At 42.9% G+C, this 18,540-nt stretch overlaps 1 protein-coding gene across 1 annotated transcript in view; it reads left to right on the plus strand.

Annotated features, from left to right (window-relative positions):
• Positions 1–18,540, plus strand: part of LRRC1 (leucine rich repeat containing 1) — a 133,372-nt gene that overhangs the window by 84,553 nt on the left and 30,279 nt on the right. Inside the window, 2 exon segments of the mRNA XM_030555619.1 lie at positions 14,624–14,680; positions 16,423–16,486. Coding sequence (XP_030411479.1) covers positions 14,624–14,680; positions 16,423–16,486 — 121 coding nt within the window.

An 18,540-nucleotide genomic window follows, 5' to 3' on the forward strand; every position in this document is an offset into this window, starting at 1 on the left:
GCCCTGCCCCCATCCCAAAGCTCTTTCCCTTGTGCCCCAATGTCAGCTCAAAACCCCCTTCCCCAGCATCCGAGTTCTTACCACCACCAGCTGCCCCCAACACCTGTACGTTCACCAACTAGCCCTGAGAACTACTACCCTTACCATCTGCACTCAACCCCCATCACCATGCAGTATAGGCATCCTGAAGTGCAGCAGTCATTGCACAGCACTCCAGACAGGACATATTCAAACCTGTGACTGTACAGTTCCCCACCCCACTCCCCTGCCCTTTTAGGTTCCCAAAATGTTGTGTGTCTGTCAAGAAAGTTATTTTCTTTTCAATAAATGAATTCTTGGTTTTGAAAACACTCTTTATTATTGCAGAAGGTGAAAAATACGCTAGTCCAGGAAAGAAACAGCCACTGCAAATCATTTTAGGAAAAACAGATTCCTACTAACATTGTAACCACTGCACTTCACTCCCGTGCAAGGCACCAAACATCACTGTTGGTTTTCAGCCTCAAATTCCTCCCTCAAGGCATCCCTAATCCTTGTAGCCCTGTGCTGGTCCTCTCTAGTAGCCCTGCTCTCTGGCTGTGCAAATTCAGCCTCCAGGCGTTGAACCTCGGAGGTCCATTCCTGACTGAATGTTTCACCCTTCCCTTCACAAATATTATGGAAGGTACAGCACACGGATATAACCGCAGGGATGCTGCTTTCCCTCAAGTCTAGCTTCCCATACTGAGATCTCCAGCGCCCTTTTAAACTGCCAAAAGCACACTCCACAGTCATTCTGCACTGGCTCAGCCTGTAGTTGAACCAGTCCTTGCTCCTGTCAAGCATCCCTGTATACGGTTTCATGAGCCAAGGCATTAACATGTAAGCAGGGTCTTCAAGGATCACAATGGGCATTTCAACGTCCCCTACTGTGATCTTCCAGTCTGGGAAAAAAGTACTGGCCTGCAGCTTCCTGAACAGGCCAGTGTTCCGAAAGATGTGTGCATCATGCACCTTTCCAGGCCAGCCTGTGTTAATGTCAATGAAACACCCACGGTGATCCACAAGCGCCTGGAGAACCAATGAGAAATACCCCTTCCGATTAACGTACTTGGATGCTAGGTGGGGTGGTCCTAGAATAGGAATATGCGTCCCATCTATTGCCCCTCCACCGTTAGGGAAACCCATTTGTGCAAAGCCATCCACAATGTCCTGCACGTTCCCCAGAGTCACGGTTCCTCTTAGCAGGATGCAATTAACGGCCCTGCAAACTTGCATCAACACGATTCCAATGGTCGACTTTCCCACTTCAAACTGGTTCGCGACCGATCGGTAGCTGTCTGGAGTTACCAGCTTCCAGACTGCAATAGCCACCCGCTTCTCCACTGGCAGGGCAGCTCTCAATCTCGTGTCCCTGCGCCGCAGGGTGGGGCCGAGCTCAGCACACAGTCCCATGAAAGTGGCTTTTCTCATCCGAAAGTTCTGCAGCCACTGCTCGTCATCCCAGACTTCCATGACGATGTGATCCCACCACTCAGTGCTTGTTTCCCAAGCCCAAAAGCAGCGTTCCATGGTGCTGAGCATTTCAGTGAATGCCACAAGCAATTTAGTGTCATACACGTCTGGCGACTTGATATCATCGTCGGACTCCTCACTGTCACTTTGGAGCTGAAGGAATAGCTCCACTGCCATGCGTGATATGCTGATGAGTCTCACCAGCACATTCCTCAGCAGCTCGGGCTCCATTTCCCACAGAAATCGCGCTGCACAGAAACCTTTGGAAGAGTCACAATGGCGCCAAACGTGGATGGAAAAACAGTGACTGCTGGGATGTGAAGCGATGCATCATGGGGCGTTGGGACAGGAAGCGGAATGACCCGCACCCTTCCATCCCCTTCCCACAACCCACGGCGCCAAAATGGGGCCAGGTGCCCTGTGGGATAGCTGCCCATAATGCATCACTCCCAACATTGCTGCAAATGTGGCCCCACTGCAGTGCTAGTAGCTGTCAGTGTGGCCACACTGCAGCGCTTTCCCTGCACAGTTGTACGAAGACAGCTGTAACTCCCAGCCCTGTACAGCTGCAAGTGTAGCCATACCCTCAACCTTCAGACCCGTTTGTGTACTGCTAATTAAAATATTTTGGCTAAATTAGTCTTCTAAAGAATCTGCATTAAATGGCCAAGCTTCACTGACTGATGCGATATCTGAGCCATTACCGGGGAATTACAGACCAGTCATCTTAACTTCTGTACCTGGAAAGATAATGGAGCAAATAATCAATTTGCAAACATCTAGATAAGATAATAAGGTGATAAGTAACAGCATGGACTTGTCAAGAACAAATCATGTCAAACTACCTGTTTAGTGTTCTTTTGACGGGATAACAAGCCTTGTGGATAGAGGGGAAGTGGTAGACATGGTATATCTTTAGTAAAGTTTTTGATACTGTCTCCCGTGACCTTCTCATAAACTAACTAGGGAAATGCAACCTAGACAGAGCTACTATACAGTGGGTGCAAAACTGGTAAGAAAACTATTCCCAGAGAGTTATCAGTGCTTCACAGCCCTGGTCTACGCTATGGAGTTAGGTCGAATTTAGCCGTGTTAGGTCGATTTTAATATGAATGCGTCCTCACAACCAACCCCATTCCTTCGACTTAAAGGGCTCTTAAAATCGACTTCTGTACTCCCTGGCAAGGGGAGTAGTGCTAAAATCGACCTTGCTGGGTTGAATTTGGGGTAGTGTGGATGCAAATTGACGGTATTGGTCTCCGGGAGCTATCCCAGAGTGCTCTGTTGTTACTGCTATGGACAGCACTTTGAACTCTGATGCACTAACCAGGTACACAGGAAAAGCCCCAGAAACTTTTGCATTTCATTTCCTGTTTGGTCAGCGTGACCAACTCAGGGTATGGCTACACTTGAAACTTCAAAGTGCTGCTGCGGCAGCGCTTTGAAGTGCGAGTGTGGTCGTAGCGCCAGCTGTCTCCCAGAGCTCTCTCCCAGCGCTACATGTACTCCACATCCTGATGGGGTTTAGCTTGCAGCGCTGGGAGCAATGCTCCCAGCGCTGCGGCACTGTTTACACTGGCACTTTACAGCACTGTATCTTGCAGCGCTCGGGGGTGTTTTTTTTCACACCCCTGAGCGAGAAAGTTGCAGCGCTGTAAAGCGCCAGTGTAGCCAAGGCCTCAATAGCACTTAGCAACACAGGTAACCACGCAGTCCCCCCAGAATTGTAGAGCGTAGAACGTTTCTACGCTCCCCCCATCATCTCTGCCTCTGAGGTTATCACAGATTAGAAGGTGAGAAAAATGCACTTGTGATGACATGTTTTCCAAGCTCATGCAGTCCACCCGCACTGATAGGGCACAGCTTAATTCAGTGGCAAAGACCAGGAAAGAATTGAGTGAGTGCGAAGAGCGGAGGCAGGACACAATGTTGAGGCTAATGGGGGAGCAAACGGACATGATGAAGTGTCTATTGGAGCTGCAGGGAATCCAGCAAGAGCACAGACCCCTGCTGCATCCACTGTATAACCATCTACCCTCCTCCCCATGTTCCATAGCCTCCTCAGCCAGATGCCCAACAACACGGGGGGGAGGGGAAGCTCTGAGCACCCAGCCACTCTGCTCCAGAGGATGGCCAAAGCAACAGAAGGCTGTCATGTACATTGGCCAAACCAGACAGTCTCTATGCAAAAGAATAAATGGACACACATCTGACAACAGGAATCTTAGCATTAAAAAACCACTAGGAGAACACTTCAACCTCTCTGGTCACTCAGTAACAGACTTAAAGGTGGCAATTTTGCAACAGAAAAGCTTCAAAAACAGACTCCAATGAGAAACTGCTGAACTTGAATTAATATGCAAACTAGATACCATCAATTTAGGCTTGAATAGAGACTGGGAATGGCTGAGCCATTACACACATTAAATCTATTTCCCCATGTTAAGTATCCTTACACCTGAAATGGGCCATTTTGATTATCACTACAATTTTTTTTCTCCTGCTGATAGTAGCTCATCTTAATTAGCCTCTTAGGTTTGGTAGGGCAACTCCCACCTTTTCATGTTCTGTGGGTGTGTGTGTATCCTTACTATATGTTTCATTCTATGCATCCGGTGAAGTGGGCTGTAGCCCACAAAAGCTTGTGCTGAAATAAATTTCTCTCTAAAGTGCCACAAGTACTCCTGTTCTTTTTACGGATACAGACTAACACGGCTGCTACTCTGAAACCTTTTAAAGTATGTAGCTCATGCATCAGAAAGTAACAAGTGTGATTGAGAAGTGAGATCAAGTTACCTGACAAAAATTAAAAAAAAAAACCACAAAAATGGTGACTCTCATTCTTAATTTGTGCTTCCTGCTTTCACATTCTCTTACTACACCTCTACCCCGATATAATGCGACCTGATATAACATGGTAAAGCAGCGCTCTGTGGGGCGGGGCTGCGCACTCCAGTGGATCAAAGCAAATTCCGTATAACGCAGTTTCACCTATAACATTAAGATTCTTTTGGCTCCCGAGGACAGTATTATATTGGGGTAGAGGTGTAATGTCATTATTGGCACACTGTCTTATTTGACAGTTGTCAGAAATTAACCTGTAACAAAGGATATTTTCCAGACATCAGTTAGGAAAGTGATATGGCAGAACACAAATTTTCCAATACGTTCCAAGAATGTATTGAGGACAAACTTTTTGTTCCAGCAAGTGAGGGAAGTATCCAGGGGGACAGCAATTTTAACCTGATTCTGACCAACAGGGAGGAGTTGTTAGCAAATGTGAAGGTGGAAGACCGTTTGGGTGAAAGTAATCATGAAACGATAGATTTCGTGATTATAAGGAAATGAAAGAATGAAAGCAGCAGAATAAGGACAGTGGATTCAAAAAGGCAGACTTTGACAAACTCAGAAAACTCATAGGTAAGGTCCCGGGAAGAAAAACTAAGAGGGGGAAAAAAGAGTTCAAGAGAGCTGGCTGTTTATAAAAGAGACAGTTTACAATTGTGCCTTTAATACTATCTTGAGGTGAAGGAAAGATAGGAAAAACAGTTAAGAGGCCAATATGACTCCATCAGGAGCTCTTTAATTACCTGAAAATCAAAAAGGAATCCTACAAAAAGGTGGAAAAATGATGAATGGCTACAGAATAGAACAAAAATATAATGCATGTAGGGACAAAATCAGAAAAAACTAAGGCACAAAATTGAGTTCCATCTAGCAAAGGACATGAAAGAGAATAAATAAAATCAGGAGCAAGAAAAAGATGTGGCAAGAAGAAGATGAGGCAAAGTGTAGGTCCTCTACTTAGCAATAACTGATGCCATAAAGAAGGCTCTTTATAAAGAAGGCTCAGATGTTTAATATCTATTTTGCTTCTGTCTTCACTAAAAAAGTTAATGGTGACCATATATTTAACACAATTAATATTAACAACAGGGGGAAAGGAACACAAGCCAAAACAGGGAAAGAACAGGTTAAAGAATATTTAAATAAGTTAAATAATTTAAGTCTGCAGTGCCTGCCTGATGTAATTCATCCTAGAGAATTTAAGGAAGTAGCTGAAACAGTCTTAAAGTATTAGCAATTATTTTTGTGGACTCATGGAGGACTGGAGAAGGGTGAACATAGTACCTGTCTTTAAAAAGTGAAACAAAGAGGATCTGTGGAGCTATAGACCAATCAGCATAACTTCGTTACCTGGAAAGGTACTGGAACAAATTATTAATTATTTTGTAAACATCTAGAGGTTAATAGATTTATATAGAATAGCCAGCATGGATTTGTCTAGAACAAAACATGCCAACCCAACACAGTTTCCTTCTTTGAGAGGGTTATTGGCCTAGTGGATTGCGGGGAAGAGTAGACATGATATAGCCTGATTTTAGTAAGGCTTTTGGTACAGTCCCACATGACATTCTCATAAGCAAAGTAGGGAAATGTGGTTTAGATGAAATTTCTATAAGGTAGATGCACAACTGGTTAAAAGAGCATATTCAAAATAATAATCAATGGTTCACTCTCAAACTAGGAACATGTATCTAGTAGGGTCCCACATGGGTCAGTTCTGGGTCTGGTATTAATGGATATTTTCATTAATGACTTGGGTAATGGAGTGAAGATTGTACTTATAAAATCTATGGATGACACCAAGCTGGGAGGGGTTGCAAGCACTTTGAAGAACAGGATTAGAATTCAAAACGACTGTGACAAATTGGAGAACTGGTCTGAATTCAACAGGATGAAATTCAATAAAGGTAAGTGCAAAGTACTATGTCTAGGAAGGACAAATCAAATGCACAACTACAAAATGGGGAATAACTGGCTAGGTGGTAGTATTGCTGAAAGGGATCTGAGGATTATGTTGGATCACAAGTTTGAATATGGGTTAACAATGTAATGCAGTTGCAAAAAAGGCTACTATTCTGGAATGTATTAACAGGAGTATTGTAGATAAGATGAGGGAGATAATTATCCCACTCTATTTAGCAGTGTTGATTGAGACTTCCCCTATTCTGGGCACCACACTTTAGGATTTTGTCCAAAAAAGTGGGAAAATTGGAGAAAGTCCAGCCGAGAGTAACAAAAATGATAAAAGGTGGAAAACCTGAACTCTGAGGGAAGTTTAAAAAAACAAACATGGAAATGTAGTCTTGAGAAAAGATTGGGGGTAGGGAGGACTTGATAAGCCTTCATATATGTTATGGGGTGTTAAAATAGGACAGTGATCACTTGTTCTCCATGTCCACTGAAGGTAGTACAAGAAGTAGTGGGCTTAATGTGCAGCAAGGAGATTTAGATTAGATATTAGGAAGAAATGGTAGTTAAGCACAAATAGGCTTCCAAGGAAAGCTGTGGAATCCCCACTGTGACTGGTTTTCCCCAGGGTACCACCTGGAATTAGGGTACCACTGAGACCCCTTGACCCACTAGCCTGGGCTCCCTTTTACGCTGTACTGCTGCGACAAGCAAATCCTTCTCTCTAGCCTGCACTTTCACCAGCATACATAAAGATAGGGACATACCCAGCTGCAGTTACATGCAGGCAGGCTTTTAACCGGCCCCTGCCTGGGAAGGCTTCAGATAGGGAATATCCCAGCTCCTTAAGCATGCACTCCCTCTGGAGTGTAAACCCAAAATTATACCGTCTTGCGCTGCACAGGGAACTGTACAGCCTAAGTGCCTAAAATTCACCCCCTCCCTCAATGTGGAGAGGAATAGGCAACAGCTTTCTGCCCCTCATTTATGATTTCCACTCACTGTTTTAGATCAAGCAAAAACAAACTTACTAACTAAAAAGATAGTTTTTAAGTGATTATAAGGGATAGCAAATGCAAACTCAGCTTAATATACTAAATAGATTGGCTATGTATAGCAGATTCTCACCCTAAGTGATGATACTAACAGACTGCAGATTCTTAAGGGGCAAGCTGCACTTTGTTTACAGCTTGGAATCCCCAGATGTTCAATTCACAGGCTAAAAATCCCTTTACCCTGGGTCCAGTACCTCCCCCAGTTCAGTCTTTGTTCCTCAGATGTTTCCAGGAGTCTTCTTGGGTGGGGAGTCACTCCCCTGCCTTATGTAACTTTTGCATATTGCAGGAACCCTTTGTTTGTTTTAAGCTTAGATTCCCATGCTAGTTAGTGGAAAAATACTGGCATCCCAAGTTGGAGTCCAGCACCAGGTGACCTGGTTACGTGTCCCTGTAGAGTCACAGCAGTCATCCCCCACTGACTGGAGCCTTCACAGGTAGGCTCACCAGGTGGGAGATAAGCTTCTCCGAAGGCCTATTGCTTCTTCCTAATGGCTCATTAACCTGAATGGGCCCTTCCCAGCCAGCCATATAGACTGAGAGCATTTTGCCTAGTGAGTGTTGCCCAGTAATAGCTACATGTGAAAGATACATAGTCAATAATCATAACTTTAGATACAAAAATGATACTTGCATTCAAATAGGATAATTATATTCAGCAAATCATAACCTTTCCAGTGACACCACAGATGTCTTATTGCATAAAATACATCATAATTGTGGTATAATTATATCATACTAATATCACTATGAAGAATATGGGGTGCAGTGTCACATCCATCATTGGAGGTTTTTAAGAACAGGTCAGAATCACTTGTAAGGGATGTTCTAGGTGTGCTTGGTCCTGCCACAGCAGAGGGGGCCAGACTTGATGACCTCTCAAGGTGCCTTCCATCCCTACATTTCAATGATTAATATTTACCAATCCTGGGATAATTTAGTTGGGATTGGTCCTGCTTTGAGCAGAGGTTTGGACTAGATGACTTCCTGAGGTCTCTTCCAACTCTAACCTTCTGTGATTCTAGGGCCTAGAATCTAGGCCATTTCCTGTCTTGTTCCCTCCCTTTCCCTCAAAAATTATACATTGAACACTAAGAAAAGAAAATAGTGTTTAAATTAGACATATAAAGACAATCCCTACCCTCAGCTTATTTGGCCTCCAAAAAAAAAAAAAATCCCCACAGATTATTAAAGTGATCTTTGAACATATTGGTTAGTAGATACACCAACTTCTTTAAAACTAATACCTCATCAAAACTGACCAGTGTAATTCTAGCTGCCTCACTTTGCAGTTTTTGTTTTGTTTTGTGTTTTAATAGCCACATGTATGTTTGGAAAGGTGGCAGAGCCTTTATTTTTCTTAACTTACAATGTTTATATTCATAATGGGGAAATCCTATTGTCTTCATTAGTAATCTTTGTAGATTTTGACCATCTTAAAGAATTATGTCCCTGCTACTATTGAATCCTATAGGATGCTTCCAAAAACCTATAGAATAGTGTTAAATTCTGTCGGCTTTACAACCTAGTTAAATTTTATAGGACTCTTCATTAAGAAGAGTAAAAAAAAGTAACTAATTTAGTCGTAGAATGAGTTTTACTTACACTTATGTTCATTGTTACGCATGTTGTAATACATATTTGCCCAACTGAAGGCCCTCAAAATGGGCACCTAATCAAAACCCCACTAAAAAAAAAAATCTCTGCTTAAACATGGCTTTACGAAAGTCTCCATGGAAAATGAAATTAATTTAAATTCTATATCATTTGCAGTATACCACATAATAGATATGAATCATCAATTCATTTTATGACCTTTTAAAGTTCAATCTGAAATGCAGCTTTCCATAATTACATATGATGACATTAAGCACTAGTTGCAACTGTAAATAAACATATAGTATTTGACCTTTTGAAGGAAAACCATGGTAGGAAAGTACATCAGTGGATATAACAGTATAATTTATGAGCTGTGTGGTCATAGAACTTCTATGAAATGCCTGGAATGTAATCCTTTTAGAATGCTACTTTTAATTGATTTGTAAAGGAAATCTGATTGCACCAAAAAGCAAAACTGCTAGGAGCCCAGTTCTTCAAACACTTCAGTAAATGCTGAGTGAGTGGCATTTACAAAATAAGGCTTTTAAGTAGTAACTGATCAGTACATGCAGGTGAATGAAGACAGACATAGGGATAGATTTAAGTGACAGGTTGTGGTTTTAATTTTAACACTGGGTTGAAGCACTATAGGCTTATCCACCCCAGACTCTCCTGTGCTAGGCATTTAACGGAGTCAAGTGCAGAGTTACAAAGTTCCTATCCTGTCACCAGTAGCTCATGTATACAATAGCATAATCATATTCAGCAAATCATAATCTTTCCATAGACACCTTACTTGACATACTTTTTACAAGTTTTGTTGCAGTTATAACAGTGGTAGCAACACTGTTCTACATGGTCATATTTTAATCAGATAATGTGGCACCCTCCTCAGCCTGCTTCTAGAACTCCAATCACTTCTGATTCTTTTGACCTCCTTTACCTCAAGGGCCTAAGGTACCAAAGAGGGAGCTTAGTCTGTGAAGGCTTCAGAACTCCCCTTCTCCCAGAGGCCCAAGGTCTAACAGCAAAATCCTGGGTCTCTGTTACTTCTGGGAGCTGGCCCTTTTAGCCTTTATCCACAAAGGCCACTGGGGGCTCCACCTATGAGCTCCATCCCTAGTCCCACTACCTGGTACCTGTTTCCTGCCTAATCCAATCTAATGTCTTGAAGCCAGATGTCAGCTCTGGTGTCCAAAAAGTGCACTCCATCCATAAAAATCTCAAGCTGCTTGTTCCAAATGTCCCAGTGGGTGATCTGAGTCACCTGCAACTGGAAAGATTCTGGCAATCTCAAGTTCACATTCTTTGGGGCCCTACCTACCAGGTTAGATCGACTGCTCCCTGCCAAACTCGTGTCATGAACCTTTCCGACTAAACCAATCTTACGTTTGACCATGATGCTTAATTCATCCCACGTCCCCCTGAATCCTATCTCTCAAATTTATTCCCCTGCAAGATCCATGATTTTCACCAAGGTCAATATCCAGGACACTAGGTGATTGTAATTGGCCCATCAGTGAGTACCAGAAGAGGCATGAGCTGATCTCACATGTCCCTCCTGCTGAACCAATGAATGCAGCAACACAGCTGCCGTTTTGCAGGCCCAGTGCATAATGGAGTGCCTGCAAATTTTGAGGTCAGCCTTGTCTTTGCATGCCCCAGTATACTATCCATAGGGTGAACGTAGGTCCAGTTTCCAGCAGTCTATTGCCTGGACTCCCAGGAGTCAAACCGTTTAATGTTGCAGATGTCACTTCCCAAACTTGAAGGAATGTGTGCCAAAGTTTGCTGAGTTGAGATGTAAGTAAGCTCTAATGCCTTCGTTACCTCAGCAAACTTGTATCTGGTCAGGTAGCCACCATCCTTGTGCACAAAAAGTGGGTCTGGCTCCGGGTTTCATGTGTCTAGAAAGGCTTTGACAGCTTTTACAGACATACTAGTTCAGCCAAGCATTCTCTTAGCTGTGTTGTGGCCCCTTTTCTTTTTTCATCAGTTTTGGAATGCCTCCGTTTCAAGGGCATCCATCATTCCTTGATTAAACAGCACATTTGCTCGCTGTAATGCAAGCCTGGACCTGCTGACTGTGACCTGGTCCACATTCTCTAACCATCGCTTGCCACTGTTTTATGTGGTATGTATTTATTTGGTATTAAGGAATACCAAACTGAACACAATTGAGGGTCTACATTGTGATACATGGAGGAGCCTTGAGAGTAGAATAAATGGTAGATAATCCTGCACTCTCCTTCAAGTGTTTTACGCACCGCATCCAGGATGTGAATCTGTCAGTCGGGCACTAGTAAATCAAAAAAGGGCCAGCTATCTACTTAGCTACTACATCCACCTGAATTTTTTTCCTGAACTATTTGCTCAAATCCTTTAACAGACTTCAAGTTTTCTACCCACACATGAAATCTTGCTACCTCATATGGGATTGTAAAACCTGGCCAAAATTCATTCCATATATAAGCCTCAACTATCTTGTTAGGATAACATAAGAAGGTAGTATCACCTCTAAATAATTGGGGCTGGGGCTTTTACCAGAACTTCCCCTCCCTCCCACTGATCCTGTTGGAGTACTGTCCCCCTGCTAACAGCCTCTCTTTCTGACATATTGGGCATTTTCTTTGCCCCATAGCAAATGAGGGCACCATGTTGACTTCCACATTTCTTATATCAATGTTTGTATTTGCAGCAGGAACAAAAATGCACAACAGAACTTAGACCTGACATCTGTTTTTGAAGCTTGTGGTTTCGATACTGGTAATCCACTATCTGTATAAACATGCTGGCCTGCATGGCATGGTTGTTCTTACCCCATGGGAGATTTGGCTCTTCTGCTGCCTAAGTCTGAACTTCATTGTAACTTAACCATGCCTCACCACCATTCGTGGCATGTGTTCTGGATATGACATCCAAATATTATGAAAATTGGGATGCTTGGCTCAGTTTGTTTTGCAGATTAAACACGTGTGTGTGTGTGTATGTATGTATGTATAGGCTGCAATCCAATTCTCTACTGTTCTAGCCATTTTGAGCTTGCCCGGTTTGTCGTCGTCTTTCCCTCCCTCCCTCCCCACCTGTTTCCTCAATCTGGCTTTCACTGAAGAGAAGGGTGAACATGCTCACATGCTCTCCTTTCCAGTTTTTTTCTATAATATCCTTTGACAAATGGGCCCCCAGGGGTTGATCAGTTTCTACATATGATCACTTGGCATCAATGCCTATGTCCCCTATGAGTCCCCCTGTAGAAAGGGGGGCGGGAGGGAGTGAAGCCTTGTTAGATGTATTGTCCCCTAGTGTTGGAGTGTTTCAGTTCACTATACCCTTTTGTAGGTGCCTGGCTCTGCCATGCAGGGATGTGCTGGGACAAGTTGTGCCCCTAGCCTTTTGGCAATGAGGTGCCAATGATTTTGCCAACTTGTTCGGCACTGCATGGGGCTGGTTTCCTGCTGCCCTGACCCTGAAGGGGGGACAGGTATGCAGCTATCTCTGAGGTGTTGGAGGAAGGCTTGCTGCCAACCTCCCCCCAACCTCTGTGAAGGGATTCTGCAAGTCCAACCCCTGCAGCACGAGGGTCTTAGCTGGACTAACTACAAGCTACTGCAGAGAGGGACTAACACTTATGCTTTGACAATCGTCTTCTCCCAACTTTAGCTTCTATGTCTGAGCCCTGTGTTCCTAGAAGAAGGGACCCTGGGTCACACCCTCCAGCCACGAGCCATGCTTGTGGGAATCTACTTCTGCTGCAGGGTATAGGACCCCAGCAGGTATCTCGGCTTCAGTCCCCCTGCTCATTCTTTCCTCTTTTCCCACAAGCCAAGGTGTGGGTTCTGCCTTAGAGTTCCTTGCTTCTTGCAGCTGTGTACTGCCCAGTACTCCTCATCCAGGAAGAAGGGCCCCCAGCCCTGGTCCACTTCCCTATTAGAAATTGAGAGGCTGTTCCTTCCTGGGGGCTGGGTGTGACCTTGGGTCTCTATTCCCTCACAGCTCTGCACAAAGGAGTTGCTTCCCACCTTGTCTGACACTGCTCTTAAAGGCTTCAGGATGCCTGGGCTACCCTGTCTCCTCAGGCTTGGCGGGACTTACTCCTGCCACGGGCTGCTGCTGCAACTTTTCTCCCCTCCCTCTCTTCCCATACTATAGAGTGGGCTTCCCAAGGGAGGCGCGATAACATGTCAAGGAAGGCATGAGCTGTATGTGGCTTTTTGAGCTCCGGCTGTCAGCCCCAGGCAGCTGGGGCTCATGTACAAGCGCCGTGCACACCAAGGAGGTGGGGGATGGGATAAGGGGGACAGCTGCAGTCCCATTGCCTGGCCTCGGGCTCTCCTTTCCCACCCTCCCTCAATACCTCACTGGGAGGTGGCAAAAGGACTCCAGCTGTCTGCCTTGGGGTGGCAGCAACAGCGCAGAAGTGTGGGTGGCAATGGGCTGCTAAATTTGCTGTGAAAAGTGATATTTTCACATTGCCGCCCTTACTTCTGTGCTGCTGGTGTCGCGACGCTGCCTTCAGAGCTGGGCAGGAGTATATGTACTTGTGGGGCAGAAAGGCGTGTAAGTGGCTACAGACACACATGGCTGGGGGTGGGACGGCAAATAAGCTTGAGAACCACTGCAGTAGTTAAAATACTCTGTTTAAAAAGTTACTTTAGATTCTAAACTCGTACACAGTTAATCCTAGTCAAGGTACTAGCATCTCATCATTGTGGATACGTGATCCACCAGTTTCTTGTATTGATTCAGAAGAAAAACTTTTATTTGCAAATATTCTCACTGGTGGGTTTTTATACCAAGGTGCCCATTCACTTCATGTATCCTCATTCTAGTAATAAATTCTCCAATGTTGGATATAATCAATGTTAGAAATGTTTTAAATTTAATTTTTGTTTGAATTCAGATTTGACTGAAGAATAGGATAGTGATTGCATTTCTCTTTGCAGTAGTACCTACAAATACTTTATTTTTTTACCTCACTTTGTCCAAAAACAAAATTAAACCTTTAGCACTCAAGTAAGGCAGGGCATATTATGTTGTAGAGAACTGCTTTTTATTTGTAGATACAATATCTGGTTTTTATTTTTTCCTGGGACGCTAGAAGATTAAAACTGATTATAGCATTGGGATAATGTCTGACTCCTTGTGTTCCGTTTAGTCATAAATAAAACTCTGGAAAATCTGAATGTTACTATGGTGATATTAGTAAAAGCCTGGGTTATGGAGTAAGCAAACGGCTTAGAAACGTGCTGTCACTTATGATAATGAGCATGCCATAGTTGCCAAGTTGTATATAGCCAGAGATTAGTTTAGTTGCCTCTGCTGTAACTTGTTACAGCCCACATGTCAAAATCTAAAAGCCAATAAGTAAAATTACTTTCATATAATGACTGAAAAAACCTACATTTACTTTTTGGTAGCTTAATACCACTTTCACTTTGATAGAAAGGGTCGATGTGGGGTGTTACTTCCTGCATTGCTTGCTTCCTTTCTTGTTTTCTAACAAAAAAAAAAGTCTGATTTTTAAAATTGCTCTCTTTAGTCTATCAGGCAATCATGTGAAATGGAGTGTGGGGAAATTTAAAAAAAAGAAATTATTGGGGGATGACTTCCATTGGAGATCACTGGAATACACTGTATAAAAACTTCCTTTTTCCTTAGTTACTGAAATTATTAAAGAAAATATCTTAAGATGGATTCAAAAATTACTATTTATCTTTTAGCCTTTTTAACCTGGCTTCCTTGGAACTAAGAGAGAATCTGCTGACATACTTACCTGAGTAAGTTCCATTGCATGTGTGTCTGTGGTCGTGTGTGCTTTAATATATGCCATCCCCCCAAAAAAAGAAAGGAAAAAAAGGCTGAAGTTAATATTTTCTCTGGCCCTCATTTAATTTGTGGATGAATAAAAGGTGTTTTCAGTCTCCTGCATAATGAATGAAGAGTTACGGGCTGTACCTCTCCCTTAATAAATAGCAAGTTGCTCAGGAACTTTGTTCATCACTGGTTAGTAACAGGAGTCCCAAGGTTGTGTGCAAATCAGTTTTACCTGTGGAATACTTCAGTGTAATAGAAATGTGCAGAATATACTGAATAGCTAAATACTCTAAACTAATGCCAAATTATTAAAGAGGTGGAAGATGGAATCATTTCATGACCAATATTAATTATTACGCAAATGAAGGTTGATCTCATGTTCAAAACTTTTAACATTCACCATGTGAGCTGTATTAAATCTGTGTGGAGCTTTATATTCTTTTAGAAAAAGTGTAAATAAGCACTTACATGAGAGGCTGAGTAATTTAGAGAAACTTTGCAAACCTGGAAATGAAAGCCTCTGACATCCCCTGACAACATCTAATTAGAAACTCAACCTCACTCCCTACTCCTTTTGTGAAAGAAAGAAGGTCCTAGGATTTCTTTTGGGGTGCTGTTCTGCACCAGGTACAGGGAGTCGTCTTTTTTTTTGTGTCTGCCCCTGCTTGGACATGTGACTGTTTTTGAACTCCTTACTCCCTTTTGGCTACTGGAAGAGGAAGATTTTTCCATTCTTTCTTCCCAGTACCCCAAAGTCTCCTCACTGCTGAGGAACTAAGGAAGTAAAGAGTCTCTTCTCTTGGCTTCCTGGCTGCTACTATCAGAGGATAGGTGTCTCTGATACTCTGCTCCTGTCTCATCCTCTTTAGTCTTTTTCTCTTGTAGATATATCCAGTAGTTCCCCAGTTGCTGCTGTTCGTAACTTTCATGAGCCTCAAAGGTGCTTCAGACGCCACAATGAACTGTAGAGTATGAATAAATAGTTTTTCCATGCAGCATCAGAGTAAAACTGTTTATAAATGAACAGTTTTACTGCTGCTCAGAGTTCTGAATAGCAGTAGTGAAACTGACCAGTCTTGTCTTCATGCTGCTGCAGCTTGGGGATAGGTAAGCAGAAGCTCCAGAGGAGGGGTCTGTTCTGAAGCGTGTCAGGAAAGCTCTGTTGTTTGTTCACATTCAGAAGTCTTCTTTTAAAGCCATAAATGCTCAAATTCTTTTTTAATTCAAGCTGAAATTCTGCACAAGCTGATGAGTTAAGACATTTATTAATCAGGGAAAAAATCTTTATTTGCTCTTGGTGAGTAGGCAGATGAGGGACTTGTCAAATCTTGACCTGCATGCTTTATAAACCATTTAATATGATCAATGTAAGGTCGTGTAAGTAATTTTCATCCAGCTGTAAATTGGTTTGGATCCATTTTGTGGAGGCTTTCAACTTTTATTCTAAATTATGTGGTATTGACCATGGTTAAGACTGGTGATTAGCAGAATGGACAATGATCTGATAAATTATAGTGCATTTTATGCTTCCGAGGCACATTATACTGACAAACCCAATACTCTTCAGTATCATGTTAACATACGTGATCTATGCCCAATAAAATCATTTTCTAGAAGAACATATGGTTATACAGTGGAAAGAGCTCATTCAAGTACCTAGGGGTTCTGATGGTCTAGTCTAATGGGGTTCTCTCTTTGCTTACAGATCACTCACCCACCTACAGAGACTAGAAGAACTTGATTTAGGAAACAATGAACTTTATAACTTGGTAAGAAATTATCAGTGGAATATGGCATTGTTATTGGTGTTTCATGTGGAAATAAAATATCCAGAACAGAAATTTCCCAAACTGGTACAGGGCATGAGGATGTGAAAGCCCAAAGGGGAACTGCTACCAAAAGTCTCCAATCAAAGGCAGAGCAGCTCATGTGCACCTGAAGTGGAGTGCCCACTCAGAGAAGAGCTGTTGCAATCCTGGAACACATAAGCAGGGGAATCTCGAGTAAGAGAAGAGGGGTTAATTCACCTGTCTACTTGGCACTGGTGCAACCATTGCTGGAATCCTGGGTCTAGTTCTGGTGGCCACAATTTAAAAAGAATGTTGATAAATTGTAGAGGTTGAGAGAAGAGCATCAAGAATATTAAAGGATTGGAAAATATGCCTTATGGTGATAGATTCCAAGATCTCAATATATTGAGATTAACAAAAGAGAAAGTTAATGGGGAATTGATTACAGTCTAAGTGTCTACAGAGTATAGCTGTGGGCCTGTGGGCATATGATGGCGTATATTACATTGGTGGACGTGCAGGTGAATGAACCGGTGATGATGTGGCAGATCAACAGAGCCAGACGTGTACCCAGAAGCCTCCTACTGCAAGACAAACCCAAGAAAGAAACCAGCAGGACTCCACTGTCCATCACATACAGTCCCCAGCTAAAACCCCTCCAACGCATCATCAGGGATCTACAACCCATCCTGGATAATGATCCCACACTTTCACAGGCCTTGGGTGGCAGGCCAGTCCTCGCCCATAGACAGCCTGCCAACCTGAAGCATATTTTCACCAGTAACTGCACACCGCACCCTAGTAACTCTAGCTCCGGAACCAATCCATGCAAAAAACCTCGATGCCAACTCTGCCCACATATCTACACCAGCGTCGCCATCACAGGACCTAACCAGATCAGCCACACCATCACCGGTTCATTCATCTGCACGTCCACCAATGTAATATACGCCATCATATGCCAGCAATGCCCCTCTGCTATGTATATCGGCCAAACAGGACAGTCTCTACGGAAAAGGATAAATGGACACAAATCAGATATTAGGAATGGCAATATACAAAAACCTGTAGGAGAACACTTCAGTCTCCCTGGCCACACAATAGCAGATCTTAAGGTGGCCATCCTGCAGCAAAAAACTTCAGGACCAGACTTCAAAGAGAAACTGCTGAGCTTCAGTTCATCTGCAAATTCAACACCATCAGCTCAGGATTGAACAAAGACTGTGAATGGCTTGCCAACTACAAAACCAGTTTCTCCTCCCTTGGTTTTCATACCTCAACTGCTAGAACAGGGCCCCATCTTCCCTGATTGAACTAACCTCGTTATCTCTAGCTTGCTTCTTGCTTGCATATATATACACCTGCCCCTGGAAATTTCCACTACATGCATCCGATGAAGTGGGTATTCACCCACGAAAGCCCATGCTCCAAAACGTCTGTTAGTCTATAAGGTGCCACAGGATTCTTTGCTGCTTTTACAGATTCAGACTGACACGGCTACGCCTCTGATACTTGATACTTTTATGTCTCTATCCTAACTATTACTGTAGTTATTAAAATGATGTGATATGCAATCTGGTATTTCACCATACGTTATTAATTTGTGGTAGAATTATTCTTCTGCAAAAAAGGAAAGATCCCCACAGATCTTTCTCTGCAGAAACAAAGCAGGGGAACACAGATTGTTTTCTCTGTTCCTCAGTTGTGCCCCAGTACTTACCTTTTGTCATTTCAAGATTGAACTGAGGTTTCATTTGTGTGTTAAAATATGAAATACGGCTCTTGTGCAGAAACAAAAATGCTTATACTTGACTCTTTTTAAAGCATATTTTAGTGATTACACTAAAAACTTAAATTATATTAATGTTACAATTATGGTTCCACGAACAACTCTAATTACACAGCTGTGGTATACTGTGTTCTCCCATATATTCTTATGGCATTCAAATATGACAGTAATACACAATATTATGTGTGTATATATGGGAGTGGGAAAGGGACGGGCTAGAGTTGTTTTTGGAGCTATAACTTGG

Source organism: Gopherus evgoodei, chromosome 3 (genome assembly GCF_007399415.2).
Source record: "Gopherus evgoodei ecotype Sinaloan lineage chromosome 3, rGopEvg1_v1.p, whole genome shotgun sequence".
NCBI classification, from domain to species: domain Eukaryota; kingdom Metazoa; phylum Chordata; order Testudines; family Testudinidae; genus Gopherus; species Gopherus evgoodei.